Here is a 25060-nt window from a genome sequence, read left to right as displayed (position 1 = left end):
CCAGCCTGGCCAACATGGTGAAACCCCATCTCAACTAAAAATACAAAAATTAGCCAGGCATGGTAGCTCATGCCTGTAGTCCCAGCTACTTGGGAGGCAGGCTGAGGCATGAGAACTGCCTGAAATCAGGAGGCAGAGACTGCAGTCCTGGGCAACAGAGTAAGACCCAGTCTCCAAAAAAAAAAAAAAAAAAAAAAAAAAAGAATACAGATTTAAGAGGTAAACTGGACCTAACACAGCACTGTAAGTACTACAAAACGAAAGGCCAGGAATGCAGGTTTCACACCCAGCTCTGCTACCATACAGCTGTGTAGTGACAGGAAAAAGTCATTTAAATGTCCTCACCTTTCCTCACCATGTGCAAGATGCAGGGATTTAAATTAGCTAGTCTCAATTCTGTGATTGTGACATATGAACTATGAACTAAAAAGGATTACAAAATTGTTCCCCACCCAGTTCTCCATCTTAGCCTATTTTAAATCCCACTATCTAAATAAATACAATGTAGAATAATAATCATGTCAATACAACATGGTGTATGAACTGTCCAAGTTGTGCACTGCACAAATAAATCTGTGTATTTACTCTAACAGTTCTAGCAGGTAGCAACCAAATGCCTTGTTCTTCGAAAAATAAAATCACTAAATTATTACAAGTCGTTCACCAAGTGTCTTTGGAAGGGCCTTTGCACAAAGGTTGTGTGTGGCCTGGGCAGTGGCCCAGATACCCATCGGGGTTCCAACTGACCACCCACACCACAACGCAGGCACACAGAATACAGTCAGTGGATGGAGCGCCGTGTAGGCCATTAAGACCAAAGTCCTTACCTCTGCCTGCTTACATCTCTGCACTGCTTGAGACTGTCATTCTCCAATGTCTCCAGTGCCAGGGAAGGGAACAGGTTTTTGATAAATAATGACAAATGAATGTGTGTCATGGATATGCATGCACAGATAAAACTTTTACATTACTCTCTTGAGAGCAATGCAAAGTAGAAAGAGATGACATAGTTATTCAAGAGAAAGCAGCTATCAAAATTGTAAGGGAAAGAAAATTCCAAGTAGAAGTCAGGAGACATCTATTTTACTCTCTGTATATCCTCAGTGCCTTAATTGCTTTAAAAAACCTATTTGTTGAATTTACTACTTGACTATAAGAATGAATGAGTAGGCCGGGCGCAGTGGCTCATGCCTATAATCCCAGCACTTTGGGAGGCTCAGGAGAGCGCATCAGGAGGTCAGGAGTTTTGAGACCTGTCTTGAAACCCAGTCTCTATTAAAAATACAAAAAATTAGCCAGGGCATTGTGGCGGGCACCTGTAGTCCCAGCTACTTGGGAGGCTGAGGCAAGAGAATGGCACGAACCCAGGAGGCATAGCTTGAACTGGTGTGAACAGTGAACTGAGATGGCGCCACTGCACTCCAGCCCGGGCGACAGAGCAAGACTCTTGTAAAATAAACAAACAGCACTGACTTAGGATTGATTGGCTATATGCCATCTCTGGGCAATGGAATACGAGAAAGTGTAAATGCGCTTTCCCTTGCCCCTCTTTGGCCCACCACAAGCAAGTCCACACTCAAGCAGCCACTGCTCTCTGGAACTAGGCTCCAGAATGACAAACACGAAGCCCACCTGAGCCCAATCTGAAGGCTAGAGACAAGTTCAGCTGACTCTTGAATGAGAAAAATAAATGCTGTTTTAATAAGCTACTGTTGGCATGGTTAAATGCAACATTATTCTGGCAAGTGAATAAAATAAGGAATTTTTTTTTTTTAACTGTTTGAGGCACTTAGAAAAAAGACTTTAAGTAGTAATTAAAAGTATTCATTCTGGTCGGGCACAGTGACTCACACCTGTAATCCCAGGACTTTGGGAGGCCGGCGGGCAGATCACAAGGCCAGGAGATAGAGACCATCGTGGCTAACATGATGAAACCCCATCTCTACTAAAAATGCAAAAAATTAGCCAGGCATGGTGTCACGCACCTGTAGTCCCAGCTACTGGGGAGGCTGAGGCAGGAGAATGGCACGAACCCAGGGGGCAGAGCTTGCAGTGAGCCAAGATCACGCCACTGCACTCCAGCCTGGGCGACAGAGCGAGACTCCGTCTCACTTAAAAAATAAAAATAAAGTATTCCAGCAGCCCTGGAAAGAAAACATGATTGGGCCATGTAATTAAATCTCCATGCTCTGAACTTGGGTGGATACAGAGTAAGACTTACAGAAAACAAGTGTGATATAAAGCCACTTCCCTCCAATAATCATTCAGAGATGCCCTAACCATCAGCCCTTCCTGAAAGATAATGGAGTTGCTACTTCCTAGTGAAATGTTGTCCCTTCCCCCCGCAGTTATATAACAAATTTCTAAATTTGTACCCAGCAGGGACTAAGTTTCAATCCTTCTTGAGCAGGGCCCTTGTATTCTGAGTTTCTTAGCACCCAGCACCAAAATAACCACTAATTAACCTCACAAATGGAAAAAGGAAAATAGTCCAAACCTAACAATGAAGTAAAAGAAGTACCACTATTTTATGCATTCTATGAAGGTAACAATTATGATAGCACAAATTTAGTGACAACTTGTAGGACAAAAGGAGAAAAAGTACTACTACACTAAATGTACACCAATGTTAAGAGGTATCCTGATTACAATACGAAAATGTGAGAAAACTACACCTCAAAATGAAGGAAATATTACAATTGTTCTTTCAAACCACAATCCTTTTCTTCCCCCTTAGAATACACTCCCCTTGTGGCATGAAGTCCTGCTTAAAGAACATCACTTTAACAAACTATAAGACCTATTTCTAAGATGTTCAGTAAAACACTTACAAATAGCAATAATATATTAACATTGTATTAAATGCTGTAAATTCGGACACAAACTAAGCCTGTAAGGACTTTCCTATAACCCTTTCCAGCCTCTAAATCATACTCCCTGGAGAATATCACTCACCTTCTAAGTCATGACTATAAACAAGTTTGTTAAGTCAAATAGAAAACAATATTTAAATGGAAAACCTAAGCTGCATCCATTTGCTACCCAAGTTCTTCTGACATGCAGAAATCAATTTGAAAATATTTAAGAAAACATTAGCTTCAATCAATCCCCTTGTCATCCTTGTTCTTCTGATACATGGGTAATTCACTGACACAACTGTTCGACCTGCTTTATTTCACTTACTAATTTATAAAATAATACACCCATCCAATGACTATTTCTAGAGCCGTATCATGTCAAGCATTGCTTTAGGACAAAGATATAGCAATAGTTAAGGATCTATATGTCCCTGACTACACTAAGGATACATACGTCTCTGCTTTCCAGAGTTATCACATGATCCAGGTATCTCTCCCTAGTATGGTCAACAAGGAATAAATAAGATGCATTTCTTGGTTAGAACTGTTAAAGCTTACATCTGCCTCTTCCTAACCCCTTCTCAACCAACCCAGCTTAATTCTAGCACAGTATGCAAATCATGCCAAACATGACTCCATGCAGAGAACTATCAAAATGACACCACAGTGTATCAACCTTAACTGATTTTAAGGGTTCTTAGTTTCTAAGATTCTCAAGCAGATCAGTATAATGTCCTAAAGGTAAATAAACCTTTCTTGCTACCTAAAGAAAATGTATCCCATATTCAGATTCACAGCACACAATCTGTATTCTGATAGAAGTAGTTTGAGATAACCACCTAGGTGTGCTGGTTCCCAAACTTGGCTACATTTTAGAAAGCCTGGAAAACTTAAAAATCACATTGTTCAAGCTGCACTCCAGTAAGCAGCCAAGTGTGAGAACCAATGATACAGAAAACTTGGGAAATGAGCTGCTTTCCAATGATCTATGGATTAAAGGTACACTAATATTTCCTTCCACCATGAGCAGTGAGCTTCCTGAACACTGCTTCACTAAGAATTATTATGGACCTACTTGGTATTTAAGGGAAGTGTCAAACGTAGGGGAGAAAGCACAAACCTGAACATATAGAGGGCCAAGTATTATCTCAAACTAAATGCCAGAAAATAAAATAAAAATAATAAAGCTTTAAAATTTTATCTCAAAGTTTGTTAGAAATTGATGTTATCAAGAGTCAAGTTCCCACTCCTATGTATCTGAAAAGTAAGAGACGGAGGGAAAATAACAACCCTCAGGCTGGCTTGTGAAGGGTTTTTGTTTGTTTAATACATCTGAAAAGAATGCATATACAAAGAATTGAGACATGAGAAAGCATTGGTTCAACACTAATGAATCTACAAGAATTAGGATTGGGAAGGTGGGAAAGATTACCTCAACATTTTTAAAAATTGGAAACTGCAACCAAAATAAGCTGATAAAATCCCTATTAGCACTTATTAAGAGTCTTTATTAAGACTCTTTCCATGATTTTTATTAAACTAGAGAGCCTCACCTGGCTGCTCTAGGGTTCCTCATATGCAAAACAGAAATAAGGGGATTCCCCTGACTGGTCCCCATGTTGTTAAGTGTTCTCCCCACCCCCACCCTACCCCCAGCTTCTTAATGAAGCAGGCCTCCATCCTCCTAACTTGAGAGGATGTGAATCATTCCACAGATGTCTGTCTTCTAGCACCACCCCTCGTATTTCCTCTACATACCAGGTCTTCAGCTGCATTCTAGGAACACCATATACTACTGAGCTGCAAATCTACGCTAAGCATATAAGACAATGACTGAGAGGGAAAAAAATTTTTTTAATTACAAACTCAATTCATTTGGTGCATTTCAAAGGTGCAATACTTTTCTTCATTTATCAGTGAAAGAAGTTAGAAATCAACTTCCCAAAAAAAACAGTGAATGGCAAACAAATGTCCTTGAAAGTCACAGTCACATATAGTGCGTCCTAGAAAAGAGGAGGGGCAAGACAGGCTCCACCCACTTTCATGAGTTTCATCAAATACTGGATCTACTCAAGGGTGGAGAGAAAAGGCAACTTTCAAAAAGGAGTATGTTATTAAATGAGGCATTTACTATACTCCTTCCTAAGAGCACCAGATGGGGAACATGTTTTCTAAACTAGATCTAGGAAGTGGAATGTGGAATCAATCCGTCCTCCTCCCCTTAAGGGCTATCCACTGGTTAATGAATTAAAAAAACAAGACTAAAAAACAAACCCCACACACACTCCCCCCCAAAAAAGAGGAGGGAAAAAAAAAAAAAAAAAAAAAAAAACACTAAGATGTCCCAGATGTCTCCAGAGTGGAACCAGGGAGCAGCTTCAACAATTCCAATTAGTCTGTTACAGTCATCCACAAGCATGCCTTGCTTTTAAACCAAAAAAAAAAAAAAAAACAAAAAAACAAAAAAACCCACTACTTTTTTTTTTTTTTTTTCAAACAACAAAACAAAAACTAGTACTAATCACTTTTCTGACAATACACAATTACTCAAAATTAACTAGTACTGGGAGGGGAAAGGGGGGACCATACCTATGGGCCTTGTCTCACACGAGTGCATGTGGGTAGGTGCAGGGCATTTGTCATTATTGCAAAAACGAATTTTAATTTTTAATCTTTAGTTTGATTTAAACATTGCTTTTAGTATGATGCCGACACCAGCTGTGCAGAAAGGGCTCTGGAGAGATGTTCATAGCAGCACACACCTGCGGCTCTTCTTCGGTTCTGGAGGCTCCAGGGCAGCCAATATTGCTTCGTCAAATACATTCTTTAGGCCTTTCTGAAAAGGGGTAGAAAGAAAAAATGGGCGGTCTGATTTTCAGTATAATAAAGTTGGAGTTCAAATTTAAACCATTCAAACCCCCAAGAGTTGGCAAAGAAAGAAACATTAAAAACAACCCTGAATCTCAACACAATAATCTCACTTCACCAAGATTTGTCCAAGGCACTGGAAGGACTCAGCAATTCAAGAGCAGAGGAGCAGATATTCATGAGTGAGACAGTGGTCCTTTGAGAAAACTTTGTGCAGACCAATGTATGTCACAAGAAGCAAACAAGCACACGTGTCATTTGCTCATTCAATATGAGTTTTGTAATGTGCTGCTAAAACATTTTACATAAAAACAAGGGAAGCAGCTCTGCATTCAAATGAAACAGCTGGATATGAAACAGGACTGAGAGGACGGGCACGGGTCAGTGGCATCCTTATTCTATGGAAGGCACAGGCAAAGAGAGAGAGATTATGGTAGCTGCAAAGATAGTCACTTTGAACTCCCTTTATCCCACCAGTTAAGAGTCAAGGAGATTCAAGGGAGCAAAAATGTGGGTACCTGATACATACGTAAAATTAGAGCCAGTCAGTGCAACAGGAATAAAGCTTCATCAGGCATTTATACAAACAGTTGTATATTTTTAATTTCAAAATTTGAAGGTAACCACAATTGTATATTTCCCTCACAATAAAATCAGAAGCAGGAAAATATAAAGGTGGCAGCTTTACATCTCAACATTAACAAACTGTAAGTCAACTGTTTAAATGGATGCTATTCTTAAAAGATAACGTAACAAATGAACTCATAAAGCAGTAGCAGATACATCAATATCTTCCCCACCCCAGACTGACAAATACTCCACTACAGCACAGACAGCCAAAGCAACAGCAACACAAAGTTTCACTGCACAAAGGAAAACCAGAAAAGAATCCTCCCTTCCCCGTTACACTCTACTAGAAGGTCACCCCTTTTCCATAAGGTTTGTCATGCAATTACAATTAACAATTGATCATAAGAGTAAAATGATGTTTGTGTTACTTTCTCCATCTAGAACTGAGATCTAGAAGTGTTAAAACTCTTGTTATTTTCTCCAAGAGGACACTCTTAATGCCAGACCAAGTTCCCTTTTGCAATGGTAATCCAAACCAAAAAGCTCTGAGCATCAGGCAACTCAAGCAGCAGAAAGTTAAAACAAGTCCAACTTGACTACTGATCACAAAAAATTTCTATAAGATATTGCATTCTTGATCAAAAACTAATACAGAGGTTGCTCTAAGGTGGTGAGTAAAAAGACGCAGAGGCTTTCAAACAGGATGGTTTTATTCCTTTGTTTTTAAACGATCTTTCTACAGTAGTGGGACAGGAAGCAGCAGCAAAGAAGGGAAGGAGAAAACAGTTTAGAATATACAGCACTTCCTTTTGGGTTGAGTTTCCGGAGGCTCGAGGGCAGCTAGGATAGCCTCATCAAACACATTCTTCAGACCTCTCTACAAGACAGAGGGGAGGAGAGAGAATAGCAGCCAGGTTAGAGGATTAGAAAGACTAGCAGGTACAACAGCAGTCCGGATTAAATGAGCTGAATTCACAGAAGCAATGTGCCTTAAGAAAAATGCTAGAATGTTGATCTTAAGCCCATTATTGGGAGAGCAGACAACTGACCAAAAACTTCGACTCAAGCAAGGTTAACTGAGCAGGAAAGCAATTTTTATTAAAATGCAATATGTTGACTTCTAACACATTTTGGAAATAAATCTATTACACTTTCAGGCTTATGTGAATTCAGCCCCTGAATAACTGAAGGACACAAATAGCAGACTAACAGGCATGCTACGTGTTTCTAGGTTCAATGACATATCTGAATGGGATTAATCAAGATTTCAGAGTAAACTGGTTTTCCAGAACAGAAAGGTTCAGACATTTAAAAAGTGTTAATTGTGCAACAGTACCAACTAGAACAGACTCTAGAAACAGCATACACTTCAGTTATTCAGCAATGTTATCAGAGCAAGTAACCACCACCCAAGTCATAAGAAAACAAAGAATGGGATCCTAGAATGAGTTTTAGCAAGCAGTCCAGTGCTTTAAGATGTCTGCATGGGTATCAGAGCATAAAGCATGGAGTGAAAACAAAGAATATTCTCAGATCTTATGGGATTAAAATACAGAAATACACTTACACCTCAGCCAGAAACTCCAACATGACAGTGTGACTCAGCAGTGGTGGTACTTAGGACCCAGGTCTACAGACTCACCTAAACTCACCTAAATCTGAAGCCACAAGTTTACCACCCAAGGTTGTTTCACATGTTCTTTAGTTTGATCAGTTTGATCCCAAGTAAGTATGTCCTAGAAGTCCCAGAACACAGCTCCAACTGTAAGTGCCAACCCCAGACCACCCCAAGTGTGCCCACCTCCACCCCGTCCCCATCCATGACATCCCACAAGACTGATACCCACACATCACGTTAGATACAAAATAAATCAAAAACAGCAGTAAATTCTTTAAAAGCAGCAAAAGTTAAAAAGCTTTCTTCTTTCTACATCATTTACAAAGTAAAAATGCCATATAAAAACTTAAATTCCTCTGCAATTCTTTCTACACATCTAGGAACCAACTCTGGCAGTCAAATATAAAAGGAAGGAAGGGGCCGGGCGCGGTGGCTCAAGCCTGTAATCCCAGCACTTTGGGAGGCCGAGACGGGCGGATCACAAGGTCAGGAGATCGAGACCATCCTGGCTAACATGGTGAAACCCCGTCTCTACTAAAAATACAAAAAAAAAAAAAAAACTAGCCGGGCGAGGTGGCGGGCGCCTGTAGTCCCAGCTACTTGGGAGGCTGAGGCAGGAGAATGGCGTAAACCCGGGAGGCGGAGCTTGCAGTGAGCTGAGATCCGGCCACTGCACTCCAGCCTGGGCGACAGAGCGAGACTCTGTCTCAAAAAAAAAAAAAAAAAAAGGAAGGAAGGAGTACAGAAAGGGAAATATACTTTATAAGAAAAAAAAAAAAAAAGAGGAGGAGGACCATTAGAAACTGGAGTGTATCCCTTAACAAGAAGGAATTCCTTTCTTGCTTACAGTGGACAAAGATCAACAAATGCTCTATGAAACAAAACTAATCTTTGCTTGACCACCATCTGTTTATATTACGATTTTAGTTTTAGAGGAATCAACAAACAGAATCTGTAAACCTAAAAGTTCTAGCTCCCAAACACAACCACAGACCCCATTTTCTAACTTCCCCTCTTTTGACTTCTCCATACTTCAAACTCTGGTAAGAAAAATGTACCTGCTAAGACCTTTTAAACTTCATACTCTCTACAAACTGATTTACTGTATACACCTGCTGATACTGTAAAAATCTTACATTAAAAGCATCCAATTATCTAAAGCATCACGAGTAACCTAAAAGTGAATCCACAGGGCCTATGTGTCTTCCCTCAAAGCAACCCATATCTAGAGAACAGAAGTATGCATCAGAAGCACACAGAATGAGTGTCTAACATGGACATCAGTGTTTCACACATGACCTTCCCTGTCTCCCCCAATATACACACACAGGCATACTTTTCTGGGAATGTTACTAAAACACAGAGAGAAGCACCAGGCATTTTTTTAAACTCTCAAAACAGCGCTGTGCATGGGAAGATATAAAATCTTCTAAACTTCTAAATAACTGCTTTTACAATAGCACTAAACTGCCTTAAAAAACTAGGATTAGAAGATTATGTTTAAATCATCTGATATTAGGCCTCGAAGTTATTCTGGGAATATCCCAGTTAAGCATAAATGTTTTATCTTTAAATATCCAACCAAGTACTAAACTGATTATTAAATTATGCACTAGGCCCTATAAACTAAATACCTAGTACATATGTAATAAGTAATCATATATGCCATTTACCCTAGTATACGTGTAGTTAAGAATCCAAGTGTTTTTTAGAAACACAATAAAAATGAACAATTACCTGAAAACGTAACCATAAATATAATGAGTTTAATATAATTATTAGAAATCTCCACCCTTCAATCTTGCCCTATTAGGCATATCTGCTCACCGTTCAAAGTTCAAAGCACCAGTACCAGTAGAACGTAAGACTTTTGTGCTAATTATTTCCATAATTTTTTCCTTTGCCTCCAGAACAGTACTCAAAGGATGGAATCAGCGATATCATGAAGGTGAAAAAGTTTAAACCATACACATCAGTTACAAGTCCCTTCCAAATACCCTAACACTGCTCCCTATCTTCAAAATCTGAGTTTCCCATCAAACTACAAAAGGAGTTCCAATTAAATCACTCAAAAATGGTCAGAATGCATGAGGAAGGAATACTTCCAAAAACCTAGGAATAGAGACACTATATAAAGCATGCTTGAGAACTGTGGCAGAAACAGCCATGGCTGCCTTCTTTGACATGAAAGTCTCAATTATTATGACTAATTCCCTATCCTGGTTGAACTGCCCAAGAAACAGTATAGTATCAATTGTCTGAATTGGCAAGAAAAGATCAGACATATTTAGATGAAAATTTAAGTGTCTAGAAAAAAAAAATCATTCATATCCACTCTTGCAAGTCTGTGCTTATCTGAACCTTTCCTGTAAGGTTTTTGTTTTCACACAACCATGACCACTACAAATCATTCAGTACAACACGAGACCTTACCAACACAAGGAGTTTAGGAACTAATAATGTTCTCCAAAAAACGCAGAGGCCTCCAACAAAAGAATATACAATATGAAGCTGTTCATATTCTTGCTGGGCATCTTTGAGCACTGCTGATCACTGTTAAACTCCTATATCCTAATGCTCTAATAAATGACTTGACCATAAATATGCAAAGGGTTTCATGTCATCCTTACCTGTGTAAGTGCAGAACACTCCACATACTTGACAGCCTTCAGGTCACGGGCCAGCTTTTCAGCAGTCTCTGGAGTGATAGGCTTCTGTTTGTTCTTGGCAAGTTTCTCAATAGTGGAGGGGTCATCTCTGAGATCAATTTGAGTCCCAACAAGCAAGAAAGGAGTCTTTGGACAGTGGTGAGTTATCTCAGGCACCCACTACAAAAAGGTATTTTAAAATACACCTTTGTTATTCAACAAGCCTCTAATGCTATTTATAACAGGTCAGTAGAAATTCTGAGATGACCTTCTTAGGGCAAGAATACCTGATCAGCTTACCTTTTCTTTCACATTTTCAAATGAAGATGGAGAGACCACTGAAAAACAGACTAGAAATACATCTGTCTGTGGATAACTCAGCGGTCGTAATCTGTCATAATCCTCTTGCCCTAGAAAAAGGAAAAATATTGGAGAGAATTCAGCAACTGAATCTTGATGTCCTCAAAGCGTTACAAGTATGCTAGTCACTACTCAAAAAGCAACTTACTTATCTAATAAAATGTATGGCTTTGTAATATAATATGTAGGCAATATTCTCAATCAGCTAATTCTACAAACTTTAAGCACTCAGAACAGCAATGAATTTACTATTATGTTATTTGCTTTTACTACTAGTTTGTGGTGTTCAATCTTGGGGTCCATTAGAAACCCAGTAATAAATGTAATAATAAACTCTTGCTACAGAAATAGTTAAAAATCAATCCTTGTAATCCCAGCACTCTGGGAGGCCAAGACAGGCTGATCACCCTAGGTCAGGAGTTCGAGACCAGCCTGGCCAACAGGGTGAAGCCCCATCTCTACTAAAAATATAAAAGTTAGCTGGGTGTGATGGTGCACGTCTGTAATCCCAGCTACTTGGGAGGCTGAGGCAGAAGAATTGCGTGAATCCAGAAGGCGGAGGTTGCAGTGAGCCAAGATGGCGTCACGGTACTCCAGTCTGGGCAACAGAGCGAGACTCCATCTCAGATACGGTAAAGAAACAATTACAGTGAAATCATCTAAATTTCACTGTGTCATCTCAGTGAAACTCAGATGACAAAACCCACTGCCCATCGTGACCAGAAACACAGGTTCACATATTTAGTTAATGTGTGTATGTAAGACCAGTATCTGAAACTGATAAAGCCTAGAAAAAAAATTTACCAAGAATTTAGCAAGAATTAATGGATACTCAAAACAATAAAAATACTTAGAATTAACTTAATCAGAGGCAAAAGACTTGGACAACAAAAATTTCAAAACTGCTGAAAGAAATTAAAGAAGACAAATAAATGGAAACACATCCCACGTTCATGAATTGGAAGACTTAATATTGTTGACATGTCAACATTATCCAAAGCAACCTACAGATTCAATGCAATCCCTATCAAAATCCCAGCAAGGGATCCCAAATAGCCAAAATAATCTTGAAAAAGAAGAATAAAGCTGAAGGACTCCCACATCCTGATCTCAAAACTTAGTACAAGGCTACAATAATCAAAACAGTGTGGTATTGGCATAGGGCAATATATAAGACAGTGGAATAGACTAGAGAACCCAGAAATAAACCCTTACATATATGGGCAAATAATTTTTTTTTTCTTTTTTAGACAGAGTCTCACTCTCTCTTATCACCCATGCTGGAGTGCAGTGGCACAATCTCGGCTCACTGCAACCTCCGCCTCCCCAGTTCAAGAGATTCTCCTGTCTCTGCCTCCTGAGTAGCTGGGACTACAGGCACACACCACCACGCCAGGCCAATTTTTGTATTCTTAGTAGAGATGGGGTTTCACCATGTTGGCCAGGCTGGTCTTAAACTTCTGACCTCAGGTGATCTGCCCACCTCTGCCTCCCAAAGTGCTAGGATTACAGGTGTGAGCCACCACGCCTAGCCTAGGTCAAATAATTTTTGATAAGGGTGCCAAGACCATTCAGTGGTAAAAGGACTCTGATGGTGCTGAGAAAATGACATATTCACATGCAAAAGACAAAGATGGAATCTTACCTAACACTATATATAAAAATTAACTCAAAATGGATAAAAGGTCTAAATGTTAGACCTAAAACTTTAAAACTCCCAGAAAACAGAGGGCAAAAGATTCAGCTGGACTTGGCAATAATTTGTTTGGATATCACACCAAACCAACCAAAAATTAGAAAAACTTCGTGAAATTGTAAAAATTTTACACATCAGAAGATAGTATCAACAGAATAAAAACGCAACCCACAAAATAGGAAAAAATATTTGCAAATCGTATATGTGATAGGAGATTAATACCTGGAATCTACAGATAACTCCTAAAACTTAACCAAAAAAAAAAAAAAAATCCCAATTCAAAAATGGGCAAAGAATTTGATTAAACAGACCTTTCTCCAAAGAAGATATATGGCCATAAGACGTTCAACATCACTAATCATTAAGGAAATGCAAATCAAAACCACAAATAGATACCACCTCACACTAATTAGGATGGCTATAAAAAAAAAAAAAAAAAAAAAAAAAAAACAGAAAATAAGTATCAAAGAGAAGAATGTGACTATATCAAGCCCCCACGTACTGTTGGTAGGAATATAAAATAGGACAGCCAGTGTGGAAAACAATATAGAGGTTCCTCAAAAAAATTAAAAACAGAATTACCACATGATCCAACAATTCCACTTCTGGGTATATACCCCTAAAGAACTGCAAGTAGGGTCTCAACAAGGTATTTGTATATCTCAACAAGGTATTTGTATACCCATGTTGATAGCAACATTATTCAAAAGAGCTCAGACAAGGAAGCAATTCATAGCACCAGTATTAAAACTGGAACCCAAACATCCATCAACTTGTTAATGGATAAACAAAATTGTGATATATTCATAGGACAGAGTATCACTCAGCAATCAAAAGAAACAACTAGCAATACACACAACATGGACAACTCTCACAAACATTATGCTAAGTAAAAACAGTCAAACACAAAAGACTACATATTGTATGGTTCCATTTATATGAAACCCTAGAAAAGCAAAACAGTGGAAACAAAGAAAGCAGATCAGTGGTTGCCCGGAACCAGGTCAAGGGACAGGGCTGACGGCAAAAGGGAACCCAGAAATAAACACTCACATATATGGTCAAATAATTTTTGATAAGGGTGCCAAGACCATTCAATGGTAAAAGGACTCACCACGGAAAATTTGAGGGGTGATAAAAATGTTACACATGTTATTATGGTACAGGGTCAGCAAAATGCATCACACCAAACACTTAAAACGATTTTTTTTCTTTTTTTTTTAAAGACGGAGTCTCACTCTGTCACCCAGGCTGGAGGGCAGTGGCAGAATCTCGGCTCACTGCAACCTCCGCCCCCTGGGTTCAAGCAATTCTCCTGTCTCAGCTTCCCAAGTAGCTGGGACTTAACAGGCATACACCACTACATTCAGCTAATTTTTGTATTTTTAGTAGAGATGGGGTTTCACCATACTGGCCAGGCTGGTCTCAAACTCCTGACCTCAGGTGAACTGCCTGTCTCAGCCTCCCAAAGTGCTGTGATTACAGGTGTCAGCTACCATACTTGGCCTTAAATTGATTTTTATTGTGCTACACATCAATAAAGCTTTAAAAAGTACTCGCCAGAAAATGTAAAGGCTTACAAAAAATAAACTCTGAAATCTGAAAATATTAATTTTCAACCACAAGTAGCCATAAATTATATTTTCTCACCAGGCGTGGTGATTCACACCTGTAATCCCAGCACTTTGGGAGACTGAGGAGGGCGGATCACCTGAGGTCAGAAGTTCGAGACCAGCCTGACCAACATGGAGAAACCCCATCTCTCCTAAAATACAAAAAAATTAGCCGGGTGTGGTGGCGCACGCCTGTAATCCCAGCTACTCCGGAGGGTGAGGCAGAAGAATCACAGGAGGTTGAGGATGCGGTGAGCCGAGATTACACCACTGCACTCCAGCCTGGGCAACAAGAGCAAAACTCGGTCTCAACAACAACAAAAAAAATCTTTTCTCTGTGCCTTTGGACACAAATGAACACAGAAGAAAATTCCTCATTTATCAAGAGATTATGGGTCACTGTTTTCTCTATTTTCCAAGTTTAATATACAATTACTTTTATAATTTTAATGTATTAAAATTTTCTCTAAACTTTATTGTCTCTCCATTTCATGTTCTCAATTAAATCCAAATAGTTCCTCATGGTACACAGTACAACAGATTCCATGAGAGCAACAAATTAGCTTGGAAACAGTAACAAAGAGTAACTCAAACAAAGCAGAAAGTTTAGAATTCCTACATTCTAAAGATATTCTAAAGGACATCTTTCTGAGACTTTCCTCTGGCTAACTAAGCTGATCATAAGACGGCACATAGAGAAAAGTCAGAAATTAAGATGTGCAGCCATTCTTTTTTTTTTTTTTTTTGAGACTGAGTCTGGCTCTGTCGCCCAGGCTGGAGTGCAGTGGCCGGATCTCAGCTCACTGCAAGCTCCGCCTCCCGGGTTTACGCCATTCTCCTGGCTCAGCCTCCCGAGTAGCTGGGACCACAGGCGCCCGCCACTTCGCCCGGCTAGTTTTTTGTATTTTTTAGTAGAGATGGGGTTTCACCGTGTTAGCCAGGATGGTCTCGATCTCCTGACCTCGTGATCCGCCCGTCTCGGCCTCCCAAAGTGCTGGGATTACAGGCTTGAGCCACCGCGCCCGGCCAACCATTCTTGAAAACAAGAAATAGCACTGAGGAATTAGGTACATTTGAAGGAAGAAAGTAATTTGTTCTTACAATTTGGATAGTTGACAAATGTCAATACTGTGAGTAACAGTTCACTCTCAAATTATTTTCAGATACAGTTTAAAATAAATAAGCTATCGTAAGAAACTAAACATATTAGACACATAAATTGAATACGCCTTCAGATATCAGAGAGTGATAATAATAAATACTATAAATGGCTTATGACCTTACAACCTTAGGCATATTTAGGAAACTCTAGACTTTAAAACGGAGCAGGTAGGGGTGAAGGGAGAGAATCAGTGGGCATGATTCCTATGAATTCATTCCCTTAGTCCCTCCCCAACCACTAATACAGTCCCCAATTCTCTGCAAGGTGCATACATCTGGATTTTAGTTCAGTTTGAGCTTGTATAATGCACTGTAGTCTCACTCTACTTCATCTACTACACTGTTCACCCAGGGTACTCCAAACTCCTATTTGCCAATCCAGGTCTGGGACTGCTCCTTGGTCAAGCATCAACGATCATTATGTTCAATCCTGCTAACTAATAACAAAAGGCAAGTACTCTGCTCATGTGCTAGTTTCTCAAAATATCCACAAGAGACAAACAACTAGCAACTGTTAAAAATCAAAACAGTATAAAAGACATTAAGTTTTCACCTGCAGTATCAAAAAGTCCAAGAGTATATGGTTCTCCACCAATCATAACTGTGACTGCATAGTTGTCAAAAACCTAAAAACAAAAAAAATACAACACTGTTAGTGTGCAAGGAGAGAGCTAAAATGGGACAGAACAACTCTTAAGCTAAGGCAGTGTTTCCTTGCTAAGACTTAATCGTCCCTTAGTTCATTCATCATCCTTATATAACCAATCTTGCCAACCAAGTACCTTGTGTGAGCTAAATGGTTCCTGGAAAAAGACAAAGGATGTGTTCTGAGATTTCTGCTCTACCACAGCAGCCTGGATAAAGAGCCAGAGAAGGCTTAGAGGTGTCACAGGAGCAGAGTCCTCTAGCTACACAAAATGAACCTGTTCAAGTCTGAAACTTTTGAGACAGTGGTCTACCTCAACATTCAATCTGATTCCTAAGAAATTATTTCTTCATAGACCATTTTCTTTTCATCTAGAAATAAAATCTCCTAGATCCATGACCTTTCTTCCTTTCAGAGTCCTAGAAAAGATAAGCCTTGTTACAAACAAGCCCATTTGAGAGAAATAACGGTTCCCTCAAAGTACTCAAAGTGTCCAAGAAAAGGCTGACAGATTATTTGCTGGGATTTTTTTTTTTTTTTTTGAGACAGAGTCTCCCAGGCTGGAGTGCAATGGCATGGTCTCAGCTCACTGCAACCTGCCTCCCGGAATCAAGCGATTCTCCACCTCAGCCTCCTGAGTAGCTGGGACTACAGGTGCATGCCACCACACCCAGTTAATTTTTGTATTTTTAGAGAAAATTTTAGAGACGGGGTTTCACTATGTTGGCCAGGCTGGTCTCAAATTCCTGACCTCATGATCTGCCTGCCTCAGCCTCCCAAAGTCCTGGCATTACAGGTGTGAGCCACTGCGACTGGCCAGCTGGGAATTTTGTGAGTAAAATTCATGTTATTGGGCACAAACTGCATGATGTGAGACATCTTCTGTAACAAGATGCTTAATATGTAAATAGACCATAAAACCCTTATCAAATTCAGTACAGCATATGCTAATATTGGTTGTACTAAGTTATGTGTGAAAATGGGAGGTTTAACAATGCTAAATGGGAAAAGACCCAACACAAATTCTGGAGTCTTTAGAATTAATTTACAATAGAAAAGCAATGCTTTCATATACAACTATAATCTGTCAATTTACAATAAAAATTTAAAAATTAAATGATATATATAAAAAGAAAAGCAAAGCTTTCCAACTAGGAGAAGAATGCCACATTTTAAGACCAGCCCTACTTAATCTTTGGGTACCTACTCTGATTTTCTGATTTATGTTTTAACAGACTGCTCAAGAGCTTATTTAAATGTAAAGAAGAAGAGAAGCAAGGGCCTGAGGGAGATGACAAAGGAAAGTCCGTTCTTAAAAACAAGAACAAAGAAATCGAATGAATGTGATTAAGCTCTCAAACCAAACACATAACTTTCTTAAATCGCACTTAAGAGACTCAAAAACAACCCTCCTTTACTGGATTGTTCATATCCAAAACCAGACTAAGAATCAGAAAAGCTGGCTTCCATTCCAAAGTCTACTTTCCCTAGTGTAATTACACTAAGTAATTAAAGTCAGACTTCTAAGTCTCATCCCTAAATTGGGCCTGAGTACTCTCATCCATAAGCGATGGATAAGACAGTATGTATTGTCCCATTCAACTCTGAATTTCTATTACTCTAGAAACGGCAAGCTCCAATTTATAGATGGGAACTAAAATGCATTTTACACCAAATCCATTTCCATACTAACTTCAACAGGTACCATGAGAACATTATTTGTGCCTCATGGTCCATTCATTTACCTAAATCGGCTCATTTAAAATTTTATTCTACTACTCTTCCTTCCACCCTATCACTTTTCCAGAGATGTACACACAAACATACATATAAAAAACCCACAAGCCCACTTAAAATACAACACCAGAAGATCAAAGTCATAAAAGACTCAGAAATTATGTTTACAAGTTAAACAACTTCAATGGAAACTAAAACAGAAAAACTCTGATAGCTGTCCTCACTCTGAAACAAGATTCATGTACCTCTAAACGTCCCCTGTAAGTCCACTGAACCTCACAACATCTTCCATTTATCTTGTCTCCAAATGGGCCAATTCAAAATATCAATGTGATTTTAGTGTTTAATAATACCTTCAAATTCTCCCCCCTTCAAAATAAACAACTTTACTTATTTTTGAGACAGCGTCTCACTACCTTTCACAAATGAGTGTTACTCTAACTCTTGTCTCTCTCTCTCTCACTTCAATATCTTTGTTATTCCCACCTTCCTTCTCCCATTCCAAAGAGTTGATTTAAAAAACAGCTGTGGGGTCAGGCATGGTGGTTCACGCCTGTAATCCCAGCACTTTGGGAGGTCGAGGCGGGTGGATCATTTGAGGTCAGGAGTTCGAGACCAGCCTGGCCAACATGGTGAAACCCTGTTTCTACTAAAAATACAAAAATTAGCTGGGCGTGGTGGCGGGCACCTGTAATCCCAGCTACTCAGAAGGCTGAGGCAGGAGAATCACCTGAACCCAGGAAGCGGAGGGTGCAGCAAGCCGAGATCGCACTACTGCACTCCAGATAGAAGGGGCGATAGAGACTCCGTCTCCAAAAAAAAAAAAAAAAAAGGTTGTGGGGGGTGACCCCCAAAGGTTTCTGTTGGTATTCTCATAACATAACAGGTCTTCTCTTCTCTGCCCCTAACAACCAGTTTGGAGCTCCATTACTGCTAAGAGAATAGTTCCACAAGAAAAGTGGAGACACATACAACTTTCTCTCAAGTTACAGGACCCCAAATGGTATCCCAGGAGACCTCCAAGTACTGTTCAATAACTGGCCAAAATATCCAAAAAAAAAAGTCACCTCATTCCAAGATGTAGGGCATACTTCACCAAATTGAGATCACCACTCGTTAGAATCTTGTCTACTGGAGTTTTGCCTCCCAGCACTTCTTGTAAACCCTTGTGTCACCCCTTCTGACTTTCCACTGATTTTTCAGCTGTTTAATTTTAAAGTGTATATAATTTACCCATGAGAAGTCAAGATCTTTAAAAACAGGAAACAAAGGCAGAAAACAGAAAAAAATTCAGTACACACAGAGAAAGAATTTTCAAAAGGGTATCAAATTTTACATTTTACTAACAGAAAGAAGCCTTTATACTTACAGTTGGTACATATTCCGATGGAAATTTGTTTGTTGTGTAGGATATCAGGAGACATGTTTTACCAACAGCACCATCGCCCACAACAACACACTTAATTGTCTGCATTGCTGAAATAGTTTTGTATCCACTTTAAATATTTCAAATCTGATGTTGACCTGCAAAAAGATTAAAGACATGTTTGTTTATGCTTATATATGTATTTTTTTTTCCTCACTTAGCAACAGGTTAAGGCACTCAGAGCAAGAAAAGAACTAGCACAATTATTATGGCTAAAAGAACCCAATAAGAGAAACAATGACTTGCTATAAGTTACAATAACAAATAAGGTTCATTTCTAAGTTTCTGATCCCTGGCTGTTTCAACTTCTTAAGTGTTATTTCAGAAGGTCCCAACTGGTGTGATAAACAGCAAATTTATTTTTATAATGAAAAAGAAGAGACTGTATCAGAGAAAATTCCACATACTGTACTAAATATTATTTTGTGAAAGCTTTTCTTCGGTTACACGTGCACACACACCTGTATGTACGCATGTATGTGAACTAGACTGCAATACAAAGGCCACCGCTTTAAAGAATGGTTCATTATCCAGCCTTACTCAGCCTTACTCAGGCTCTGACCAACAAGCAGCAGAGCCTCACACGAATTATATGAGTAACGTGAGGAACTGAACAAAGAACAGGGTGATCGCTGGCCTCAGCAGCTGTTTTAGCACCAGAATGCCTAGTCCAAAACCTACATTTTTATAATGAAAAGTCAGATTGCTCTAAAGCATACTGACTTATAAACAGATACTACAGCTTCTCTTATTCGAGTTCTCCTCAATTTTAAGAAGTTATCAATTACAAGTACCAAAGAGTCATTAATTTGAGAAACTTTTTTTCATTTAAACATCTCTAAAGTCAGAATGTATCTTTATTGAGTCTCTTACAATCATTATCAGCCATTTTTCCCCCACATTTTGACTTCTATGAAATTGGAATCTTAGATTCAATGAAATACTTTAACAGTTTTCTGAAAGAATAAAAAGAAATACCACCCAATATATACCTAAATTTTAAGATTTATTTATATGTAAATTAATTTAAATTATAATCCTAAAAGGGTTTAATTAAACATAAAAATACAGAACCACCTAACTCTTGGTCAGATGCCACCATGCTCCTATAGCACCATTCACAACAATTAATCATAACAATTTATAAATGCCTATTAACATCCCTGTAAATGAACCTATAGTACCTCAAGCACCACTATACTTCTAGCACTGAGCACTTCTAGACTGGCACACTGCGAGTTGTTGAAAGGATGCAAAAATCAAGAACACGAAATTACACTAGTGTGAGTAACCTACAGGAAATACACACTCTCCCGTTCCTCATCAAAATTATCTGCAGTATATTTTTCTTTTTTTAAACAGGGTTTTACTCCCATACCCTAAGCCGGAGTGCAGTGGCACAACCTCAGCTCACTGCAACCTCCACCTCCCAGACTCAAGCAATCCTCCCACCTTGGCCTCCCAAGTAGCTGGAACCACAGACACATGCCACCATGCCTGGCTGGGTTTTTGTTTTGTATTGGTTTTGGTTTGGGTTTTTTTAAGAGATGGGGTCTCACTGTTACCCAGGCTGGTCTTGAATTCCTTGGCTCAAGCAATCCACTCGCCTTGGCCTCCCAAAGTCCCAAAGTGCTGGGATTACATGCATGAGCCACTGCAGCCAGCCATATTTATCTTTCTTTATTCAACTTCCTTTTATATCTCTTTTTTCCTTCTCCTTTCCCTTTTATGCACTAAGAAGCACCCATACTAATACAGCATTAAAGGTTAACAACCCTGATCCCTAAGATCAATTACTGGTTAAATCTAAAAGCACTCTCAAATAATAGTAAGCAGCAAACACTTATACAGCATTTACTAAGTGCCATGTACTGTTCAAAACATGTTACACATATTCACACATTTCATCCTCCCAAAAAGCCTATGATGTGCTATATTATCCCTATTTTACAAGCAAGAAGAGTGAAGCTCAGCAAGTAAGCAAGCCAAGGCTATTCAGCCAGTAAGTGGCAGAACTGTAATTTAAACCCAAGCAGTCTGACTCTCAAGTCCCTGCTTGTTTTTTGTTTTGTTTTTGTGTGTGTGTGTGTGTGTGTGTGTGTGTGTGTGTGTGTGTGTGAGTGACAGAGAGAGAGAGACTCTCATTCTATCGCCCAAGCTGGAGGGCAGTAAGACAGAGAGAGAAAGAGAGAGAGAGTCTCACTCTATGGCCCAGGCTGGAGTGCAGTGGCGTGATCTCTGCTCACTGGAATCTCTGCCTCCCGGGTTCAAGCGATTCTCCTGCCTCAGCCTCCAGGGCAGCTGGGATTACAGGCGCCCGCCACCACAACTGGATAATTTTTGTATTTTTAATAGAGACAGGGTTTCACCATGTTGGCCAGGCTGGTCTTGAACTCCTGACCTCAACTAATCCAACTGCCTGGGCCCCCCAAAGTGCTAGGATTATAGGTGTGAGCCACCGTGCCCAACCTCAAGTACCTGCTCTTACTAAACATTACATTACACTACACTGAGAAGTGACATTAATCAAAACAAATATAATCAGTGCTAGTGGAGTGACGAGTATATATCCATGAGTTACCAGCAATGCAAAGAGGAAAGCAAAAATAAAGAAGAGGAAGCAAAAAACAGGGGCCAAGCTCATTTCCTGTTTTTCACCCTGCACATAACTACTGAATTTCATTGGGAGAAGGGAGTAAGATAAGAGTTTGCTCTTCCCCTTTCTATTTATCTACAAATCTTCCACTTCTTAGACTTCTCAACCTGACTGCTCAGCAATTTGTTACAAACTGGTTGGTTGTGAGTCCCCTGTTAAGCCTGGGTTCTGGAGTCAGAGTGGCTCTACCACACTCTAGCTATTCAACCTCTGTGTTATTCATCCTCTGTGTAGCTTGGTTTCCCCTTCTCTAAAAATGAAAACAGTACTACCTTTCTCATAAGGTAAACTAAGATAATACATGTAAAGAACTTGCAACAGTGCTTGGCATACAGTACATGCTTAGTAAATGTTAATTATTAGTCTTCAACAACTAATGGTACCTTTAAGTCAATATAAGGAATTTTAAAACAGCAACAATTTGCAAACTTCTTAGAAACTCATAACACCTTTTATCTCCAAGATAATTACAGTACAGTCAGCCTTCCATCTACACAGATGCAGAACCCAAAGATACAGACGGCTAACTGTACTATGACATTTTATATAAGAAACTTGAGCATTCCAGGATTGTGTATCCTTGGAGAGCTCTGGAATCAATCCCCTGTGATATCAAGGGACAATTATACTAATTGTTCTCAGTACAAATGTAGTCAAATGTAGAGTTACCATTACAAAGATGGTCATTTCAGAGTCAAGTTCTAATTAAGACTATTCTGCAAAGTATTTGGCATGTATTAATAATTGTTTCATGTGTTAAATAAAACTATAGGAGGCTACCGTAGTAGACTAATCTCCTGCACTAGGCCCCAAGTGACCAGACTAAAAATCAAAATGGAGTCACTCATGCTAAAGTTTCACATCACTAAACTTAAATTTAGTTGTTATCTGACCTTCTGAGAAACAGGAGAGATGACAGCCAGTTTTCCAAACAGGCCACTTCCAATCTTCAACTGGAATGATAATGAAGTTCCCTCTGCTTTAATCCTTACACAAAAAAAGCAGCCTGAAGTAACCTGATATTAACTAATAAGTTATTTTTCTATTGTTCTGTCTTCTCCCTGTCCCTGCCTTACAAGAAAGGTAGCTTTGAAACAACTAATAGGCCCTTTGTTCTTTGCTTCCCCTTTTCTCAGCTCTTCTGTCTATTAAGCCAACCTCTTGTGCTCAGTTCCTTCGAACACTTACTCTGTTTTGTGGAATGAAGCATTGCCAAATTCTAAAATCGCAATAAAGCCAAGGGAGATTTAAATTTGTTGTAGTTTTGCCCTTTAACACACATATTAAACAGCACAGTGGCTCACCTATAATCTTTGCACTTTGGGAGGCCAAAGTGGGAAGATCACTTGAGCTCAGGAGCTCAAGACCAGCCTGGGCAACATAGTAAGACCTGGCCTCTATTTCTTTTTTTTTTTTTTTTTTTAATGTCACCAGATACTCCACAAATTGGGGTGGGTAAAGGGAGCAATCATGGGAGAGACTTTGGGTTTTGCAATATATATAGGCCAGACATGTTCATATACCCTACGTTAATTCCCTATTGAATAATGTCAAACCACTATGGCAGCAAAGAGGCCACATAGAAACAATTACCATTCTGCTAACCAGAAAATTTATTCTGCGCGGAGCGCAGTGCCTCACACCTGTAATCCCAGCACTCTGGGAGGCCGAGGCAGGCAGATCACAAAGTCAGGAGATGGAGACCATTCTGGCCAACACCGTGAAACCCCATCTCTACTAAAAATACAAAAAACTAGCTGGGCGTGGTGGCACACGCCTGTAGTCCCGGCTACTCAGGAGCCTGAGGCAGGAGAATCGCTTCAACTCGGCAGGCGGAGGCGCACTGCAGTGAGCCAAGATAGCGCCATTGCACTCCAGCCTGGGCGACAGAATGGTCTCAAAAAAAAGAAAAAAAGAAAGAAAAGAAAAGTTATTTTGCACCAATAACTGAATCCTACCTCTTTTTAACAGTGAAGTTCATTTGTACCACAACTTAGAATTGGAGTTGGGCAACTTACAGCATAAAAAATGATTTTGCAGGGTCAGGTATGGTGGCTCACACCTCTAATCCCAGCACTTTGGGAAGACAAGGTGGGGAGATTGCTTGAACCCAGGAGTGTGGGACCAGCCTGGGAAACAGAGTGAGACCCCATCTCTACAAAAATAAAAAATTAGCTGGGTGAAGTGGCACACACCTGTAGTCCCAGTTACCAGGGAGGCTGAGGTGGGAGGATTGCTTGAGTCCAAGGCTGCAGTTGGCTATGACTGTGCCACTGCCCTCCAACCTGGGTGACAGAGCAAGACCCTGTCTCAAATTTTTTTAAAATGATTCTGCCAATCATAAGGAAATAAAATTGTGAAATAAGGTATATCTTCCTTCTTTCCTTCCTGGCATCTACTCTTCCAATACCCGTATCTTCTTTTTTATTTTTCTCTTTTCTTTTTTTCTTTTTCTCTTTTCTTTTTTTCTTTTGGAGACAAGAGTCTTGCTCTGTCACCCAGGCTGGAGTGCAATGGCGCGATCTCAGCTCACTGCAACCTCCGCCTCCCGGGTTCAAGCGATTCTACTGCCTCAGCCTCCCAAGTAGCTGGGACTACAGGCATGCGCCACCACGTGTGGCTAATTTTTGTACTTTTTTTTAGTAGAGACTGGGTTTCGCCATGTTGGCCAGGCTGGTCTCGAAATCCTGACCTCAGGTGATCCACCCGCCTTGGCCTCCCAAGTGCTGGGATTATAGGCACGAGCCACCACACCTGGCCCTCTTCTAGGTTCTTAACACTAGGGGAATCCTAATATCCTTTGAGAACCTCAGAGCTACAGCGCCTGAAATTTTAAGTCCATGCGCTATAGCTTTTAAAAGGCTATGGAACCCTCTCTATGGTATCATTATGATTGGCTGGCTGCCATCTAAACTCCACCAGACAATCCCTGAGCAAACGATCTGTATGGAGGAAGGGGAGACTCCCAGCTACAAATGCCCTATTTTCCCGTGCCCGTTCATTCTAGGCACATACAGCAATCTTAAGATCTGAGATTAAATACTTGCTAATAAGTTTTACAAAAAAACTTATGTTCTCAATCAGATTACATCCCTTATAAAACTATGTCAAGTATTAATAGTAACTGTGAATAAAAGGCAAACCAGATTTTTGGTAATACACTGTGGCAATATTTAGTATCTGTCCCCAGTTCCTAGCAGAGA

The 25060-nt window shown here is 39.7% G+C and overlaps 1 protein-coding gene across 3 annotated transcripts in view; it reads right to left on the bottom strand.

Moving 5' to 3' along the window:
* Positions 1–4163: 4163 nt before the first annotated feature.
* CDC42 (cell division cycle 42) overlaps positions 4164–25060 on the bottom strand; it is a 41321-nt gene continuing 20424 nt past the window's right edge. For 2 of the 3 annotated variants that reach the window (XM_050793089.1, XM_050793105.1), the window contains exons 2-6: positions 19145–19299; positions 15946–16018; positions 10863–10972; positions 10545–10742; positions 4164–5694 (exon numbers count right to left, since the gene is read on the bottom strand). In XM_050793089.1, the coding sequence (XP_050649046.1) occupies positions 5605–5694; positions 10545–10742; positions 10863–10972; positions 15946–16018; positions 19145–19249 (576 nt within the window). In that variant the 5' untranslated portion in view covers positions 19250–19299 and the 3' untranslated portion in view covers positions 4164–5604. Of the gene's footprint in view, positions 5695–6303; positions 7174–10544; positions 10743–10862; positions 10973–15945; positions 16019–19144; positions 19300–25060 lie in introns of those variants that run through there. The other variant, XM_050793095.1, reaches the window with a different exon arrangement.

This window comes from Macaca thibetana, chromosome 1 (genome assembly GCF_024542745.1).
Source record: "Macaca thibetana thibetana isolate TM-01 chromosome 1, ASM2454274v1, whole genome shotgun sequence".
Lineage (NCBI taxonomy): Eukaryota > Metazoa > Chordata > Mammalia > Primates > Cercopithecidae > Macaca > Macaca thibetana.
This window is presented reverse-complemented; position numbering and strand designations above follow the sequence as displayed.